Source organism: Rhamphochromis sp. 'chilingali' (genome assembly GCF_963969265.1).
Source record: "Rhamphochromis sp. 'chilingali' genome assembly, contig: SCAFFOLD_127, whole genome shotgun sequence".
In the NCBI taxonomy this organism is placed as follows: domain Eukaryota; kingdom Metazoa; phylum Chordata; class Actinopteri; order Cichliformes; family Cichlidae; genus Rhamphochromis; species Rhamphochromis sp. 'chilingali'.
The window spans coordinates 30202-36753 of NW_027667100.1; the positions used below are offsets into that span (position 1 = coordinate 30202).

The following is a 6552-nucleotide window of genomic DNA, read 5'->3' on the forward strand; positions in this document are numbered from 1 at the left end:
TTCAGGACATTTTCAAGATGGTCCTCAGTGAATTGGAGTGAATAGAGCAAAACTTTTAAAATAACTATTTACAGTGTTTACACCATCTTCTAAACAAAAGTAATATTTTTATGGCCAAATTGAAATGAAACTATACAGAACGTCATTCTGTTTCTCTCGCAGGAGTTACAATTTTATCCATGAAACACTTTCATTCTGCTAATTGACACCGATTGATCCTTGACAGGGCTCTAGACTAACTTTTTGCCATGGGCGTACCAGTACGCCTAACTTTAAAAAGTTAGGCATACCGGCACAAAAGTTAGGCGCACACAAATTTTATAATAATTTATATAATATAGAGAGATAGAGAGAGAGCTAGCTGTGCATGGAGTGTGATTTTAATAGTCGTGGAAGCAAAACAGCAAAATTCATGACGACATTGATCAAATGTGAAGCGCAGTTTGCTGCTTCTTTTGCTGCTGGCTCGATGAATTTTGGTTGAAAGAGACAAAACCTGCAGCTCAGAATCAGCGCAAAAAGACGTAAACACAGACCGGACGCATCAGAATCGCTGAGCTCCGACAGCGTGTCCGTCTAAGGCCGTCAGGTGAGAAAGCCGAGAAAGACAAAGCTGATTCTGATGCGTCGGGTCTGTGTTTACGTCTTTGTGTGAATCCGTGTACCTGCTCTCATTTGCTGTTTGGTTGTTGTTGAAATGGTTTTGTGAGCTTTAATCTGAGAATCTGGCGTTTCTGGCAAAACACAGTTATATTTAAAAGTCATTCAGGATTTAATGAATTGATATCGCTTTATTCAAGCTACTCCTCCCACTTCCACCTGCACCTTCATCTGGACCACGGCGAATCAGAGAGGTCCCGCCCCTTACTATCTCTGATTGGTTTAGTCCACGATAGGGGCAAAATGTGTGTATGTTGTTGACCACAGGGAAGGTTGCAGATTTATTTTTTATTTTTTGCTACCCAAACAGTTGGTCGCACAGGTGCAACCAAATATTTCTTTTTAGTCGCACCACTGAAAAATTTGGTCGTATTTGCGACCAAATTGGTCGCACTCTAGAGCCCTGCTTGAACGTCTTAACACAGCACATAGTCTCCATTCATGTTCGCTTATTCATGACTGTAGTTAGAGTTACATCTGAATTTTCAAAAACTGCCTGTTTTGTAGTGATTGAAATAATAATTAGCATAAAAAGTTATGAAATCTATGTTTGGTTTTTTATTTCTTTGTTGTAACAATTTTGGAAATAAATTGTATATTGGCGTAAAAGTATCAATATATTTGAGGTTTGAGCAGCAAAGTTGAGTACCAGGGTTTTGCTCCTGAATAACTTCCTAAGTCTTCTCTGCCAATGCCAAATAGCTTTCTGGGTGCTGCGCTGCACTGTCAGAGCACACCTCCTTATCTACGGTTTTCTGTGTTTCTTATTCTCTTTAAAAGTTCTGCTGAGGGCCTCCTATACTCAAAGTCTAAGAGCCAGCTCTGTTCTTTGGCTCGACTTTCTTCCATAATCTTTTCACTTTTGTGAGAAATAAAACACAATTTAAGAACAGATTGTCATAAAAAGAAATGGCATCAATAACTACACCAAGGACATTCAAAACAAATTTTAAACTTGGCTTAAAGACCATAAGTCTGATCTGAAAATGTCGACCAACTTCAACATTTAGATTGTGACACTAACTTGTCTCTCTTCCACAGTGTGTTTCCTTTGTCCTGCTCCGCTCTCCCTTAACCAGTTGTGGCAAATGGCTGCCCCTTCCTGAGCCTTGATCTCCCAGAGCTTTCTTCCTGTTAAAAGGGAGTTTTTATTTCCCACTGTTGCCAGGTACTTGCTCAAAGAGGATCATTCAATTGTTGGGGTTTTTTTTTTCTGTATTACTTAGTGTATTTACCTTACAATATAAAGCACCTTGAAGTGACTGTTGTGTTGATTTGGCGCTATATAATTAAAACTGAATTACATCTCTGAAGAAATGTTTCATGCATGTTTTGTTGCCTTTTTAAAGTGATGGGGGAATAATTGTAATGGGCTAATAAAAAGGGACAGACGTGCTCTGTGTAAAGATCAACCCTTTGACCATCATTCACTGCATCATTAATTGCTTTAACTTATAGTCCATAATGCTGTAAAAACAAAAGAAGGAAAAGCTGAGTCATTTTCACATTTTTATTGAGGTTTGAATTCAGCAAGTCTGTTGCTGATCTCAGTAAATGTAACAGGATGTCTCCGAAAATTTACAGTTGTGGATAAAACAGGGTGATGTGTTATTGTCAGGTTTGAGTGAATAACAGGACCCAAATGCAGGACTTCCTGAGAAGCCACAGGCAGTTTATTTACTTCACTTACTATTTATATCAGTTTGGCCAGCAGTCACGTATAGGTTCAAACAAAATGGCACGAGGCTGCAAAAATATTTATCATCTAGTAATCTTTATTAATGAAAGCATGAGTGTACCCACCAAAACACACCAAAGAACCCAACCCCTGTAACAGCAACTGGCTTCTTTTTATTCTCTATCATTCAGGTGAGCATCTGGAATAGCCCAAGTCTGGGGGAAGCAAACCAAACGAGGAACAAAACATCCACATATGCAAACATCAAACCACAATATAACACATGGAAGACATTTATATTTTGTACAAAGTCCTATGAATAATTCAATATGTATATGCTTCAGTCAATTGCATATAAATTAGAAACACCAAGAGTGAAACTTCCCCAACCTGGCACATTGGTTTACTCCAGGAGCTCATAGACAAGTAACAAAATCTGTTGTTGTGCTTCACCTTTGCTCCCAGTGTGTCCTGCCCATTATTAACCAAGCTCTCCCTCTGTTACACTGGAGTCCTTGCCAGTGTTTCTCACCCACGTTCATGTGATTAAGATTCCTGTAACAAACGAAACTTTGTATTCCCGTGAAAATATCTTTTTTTATTGAGTCTGCTTTTGGCTAAAGGCCAACGTATCGACCTTCCTTGGGACAGAAAATAATCTGTGTCTTAGTCTTAATACTCGTCAACAACACACACAAAACAAAAATGAGCATTTAAATTTAAATGACATAAATAACACTGAATATAAACAGTCTGGTTTTCTAATATTGAAATGAAAGAAATTCTATTTTTTAAATTTAATCATTTTGAATTTTTAACAGCACTGCCAAACTCTGATTCCTTCTTTAATAAACCTGGAGAGTCACTTACCTCTGTGTCAGTACTTACCAAAATATTGCCTCTTGCCCCTCTGACAGATGACCTCGCCTGAGAAAAAACAAAAAACAAACCTTAAAATGGCTGCAACTGCTGTGCTCCCTAAATTAGTACAAATAGGGGGAAAGGAGAGTAGGCATGTTAAATATTACAGTTAGATTTTCTTAAACTTTCACTCTTAGAAAGCATTCTGTTTTAAAGCGAGCACTTTAAAGACATGATGTTTGTGCAGGTCTCCACTCCTTCCTCCTCATGTTATCCAGCCACTGGTTCAGTCTTGCTGCTCCATCATAACCTTTAGTAAAACGAGAGGCTCAGAAGCAACAAGAGTATTGTGTGAAAAGAGATCTGAATAAACAAAGAGTGGCAGACCCCCGGCTGTGTTGTGTTCTTGCTATTAGCAACTTTATGGTGATTCAGAACATACAGAACATACAGAACATACAGATCCTTTTTTATAGATGATGTTTGCTGAGTATTCATGCATGCATCATCCATTAATGTTTGGGAGGAGGGGCTGATTGACTTTGTCAGGACTGTTTTTCCCAATAAGCCACCACTATTAAACTTTGACGAGCCTTATGGCCAACTCAACCCATCAGATCTTTGATGTGTTAAAGCCAAAAACCTGCTACAAGACACAATCGAGAGGACTGATGAGAAAAGAAAGTGAACTGGATTTTCTTCAAATTTAAAGAGCACCGTTAGCTTTAGCTCATTTAGCTTTGTTAGTGAGCATACATGTAGCTTACAAATAAGTAAATTGAATTAAGGGAGGGAAGAATCAACTTGAAGGCTGAACTCCAGGAAAAACTAGGAAGCTTGAAAGGGAAACAGCAGTTACTTTGGCTGCTGCCACAGCCGCTCCTTAAATACCTGGTCTTGCTGACACACTTAATTATCAAGCTGGTGCCTACATGAAGGTGAGAACTTCACTCCCAACCACTGAATAGACAAGATTGTATCCACACGACGGCTTTATTGATCCCTTTGCAGAGGTTTGAAATTTCTTAAAATAAATCTCAGAAAATCGGTTTGGTTTCGATGTTTAAATTATTTTTCCACAACAACAAACAGAAGCATCGATGTGAGCATCGGTCCAAAGAAAAACAATACAAAGATATTATTAGTAGCTAACATATTGCACTTTGGGCTACTGACTAGATAGCCACTAATTACGCGAGGAAATACAAGAATAACTGAATGCAATTTGATTTATTGAATTTGTTTATTGAAAATGACTTGAAGAAAGACGAGAACATTTGTTGTCGTTTATAGTTTTCTTTATTTTGTGCCAAATTGGTGCCAAATCAATAAATGAGCAGTAGAAGCTACCGTTCACAGATGGAAAATGTAAAACACTCACTTGCCACTCTATTAAGAACATGTTGCTTTTTGGTCAATGTGACGGACCAAAAAGCAACAAAGTTATTGTACCCAATTGATCCCTATGAGCGACCGTGGAGAGGAAAAACTCCCTTTTAACAGGAAGAAACCTCTGGCAGAACCAGGCTCAGGGAGGGCGGCCATCTGCTTCGACCGGTTGGTGGATAAGTGAGTGTTTTTTGTGCATTTTAAATATTTAATTACTGTGAATGTTATATTAAATATTTAAATGACATATATACTTACCTGAAGCAGACGTGATGTGGGAAATTTCTGAAAATACCACACAGAAATGAGCAGCCTTCAAAGTGGTTTATTAATTTGAAGGCTGCTCATGTATGCTGTGTGGCTTACCTGTGTCTGTTATTTCTGAAATACGTCTCTGAGTCTTCTTTCCACCTCCCAGCGGGATTTATCCGAGACGCTTTCTTCCCACATCTTTCTGAATTTCCTCTGTTTGACCAGGTCTTTTAGGATGGCCTTTCCATGAGCTCTGCAGAGAGAAGCATTTTTAATCAGCACATTAGTTTCTAAGTAAATGTAGAGAATTTATCAAAAGAAAGTCAAAATAGAAATATCAGCCTATAATTGTTAAAAGTTCACACTGACCTGACTTCAGAGGAAGCATCCTGACACAGTTCACTGACAGCCAACAGGAAGCATTTGGTGAAAATCCGTCCTGCAGACAGAACTTTCTCTGCTTCCATGAATTTATTGATTATAAGGAGCCCCAGTGCGGCACCAGCTCTCACGAGAACGCTCTTATGTCTGAGGAAGGAAACACAGACAAATCCACTCAGTGTGTTTGATTTTCACCTGATCTGATTGTGATGCTGGGGTCACAGATACTCTTCACAGGTGTGAACTTACTTCAAACCCATAGTCACCAGGCTGTTTAGAAAGCGACTCGGGCTGCAACCGTGAACCAGAGCGGTCAGAGCTTCCTTGGCATGCTGCTGAATGAGCATATTGGCATTTGCCCTTACAAACACCTGGAGTAAACTCTCACAGGTCCATTCAGCTTCTTTGTCCATCCTCTCTCTGAGGTGTACACACAAATATATTACGGTGTCCAGTGCCGCACAGGACACAAGAGCGATTGTTTTTAATCTAAAGAATCAGAGGAAATTTCAGCAGTTAGAAATCAAACTTGTTACAAAGATGCATGAGACAGGGCACGCTTGCAAACATGGACAGAAGAGGGTGGCATAAAGACAGATGTAGAGAAAAACAGCTGGTATACCTCTTGTGTCACCCCCAAGCAAACTCTACGGAGGTTTAACTCCAACTCCTCTTGGTGATGCCGCACCAGGGTGCGGATGTATCGCAACCCCTCTTTCTTTTTCTTCCTGTAGGAACATCAAATAGTTTTAAAACTCACATCCTCACATTAAATTGAAAATAATTAATGATAACAGTAGAAAATCATTTTACCAGTCGTCCTGACTCAGCAAGCTGAGGCTCAGCTGGAGAGTCTCTGAAGGATCAGAGACTGGCTGAAGCTCCTCCCCTAACTTTTCGTCAATTGACAGGAGGTACCCCATGATAAGCCCTTTAAAGTCCACCTCTGGAGGGTGTCTAACAACCCTTCGAGGTTTCCTTTGTTCTGGAGCTGGAGTTTGAGGAGGAGCTGGAGCTGGAGGAGGAGCTGGAGTTCGAGCAGGGGCTGGAGCTCCAGGAGGAGCTGGAGCTCGGGAAGGAATTAGCCTCCAACGAGCTGCAATAGTTTGGGGCAGAGAGGCATCCACATTTTTTAAAATTGTTTGCTCCAATGCCTCAAACATATGTTGGGCTGTCACCAGCCTCACAACACCAGCAACTTCTTTGTCTGCACAGATTAGATCATGAAATATTTATTACTCACATTTCTGTTTGTTTGCAGCTGAAAATGAACAAGACTAAAGTGCACTTTAAAGGGGAGAGCAAACCATGTATGTCTATAAGTGTTTTTA

At 39.8% G+C, this 6552-nt stretch overlaps 1 protein-coding gene across 3 annotated transcripts; it reads right to left on the reverse strand.

Moving 5' to 3' along the window:
• Positions 1–2237: 2237 nt before the first annotated feature.
• LOC308391444 (TOG array regulator of axonemal microtubules protein 2-like) lies at positions 2238–6142 on the reverse strand. Of its 3 annotated transcripts, XM_080908008.1 has the most exons (6): positions 6035–6142; positions 5844–5949; positions 5471–5710; positions 5210–5368; positions 4955–5093; positions 2238–4873 (listed from the first exon to the last, which is right to left on the reverse strand). In XM_080908008.1, exons 3-5 carry the CDS (start codon positions 5632–5634, stop codon positions 4964–4966), a joined length of 453 nt encoding a protein of 150 aa, XP_080764134.1. In that variant the 5' UTR covers positions 5635–5710; positions 5844–5949; positions 6035–6142; the 3' UTR covers positions 2238–4873; positions 4955–4963. The 3 variants fall into 3 exon arrangements, with proteins under 3 accessions (XP_080764134.1, XP_080764133.1, XP_080764135.1); XM_080908007.1 differs by having other exon boundaries at positions 2238–5093; XM_080908009.1 differs by having other exon boundaries at positions 2238–5093; positions 5844–5945; positions 6035–6133.
• Positions 6143–6552: the final 410 nt, after the last annotated feature.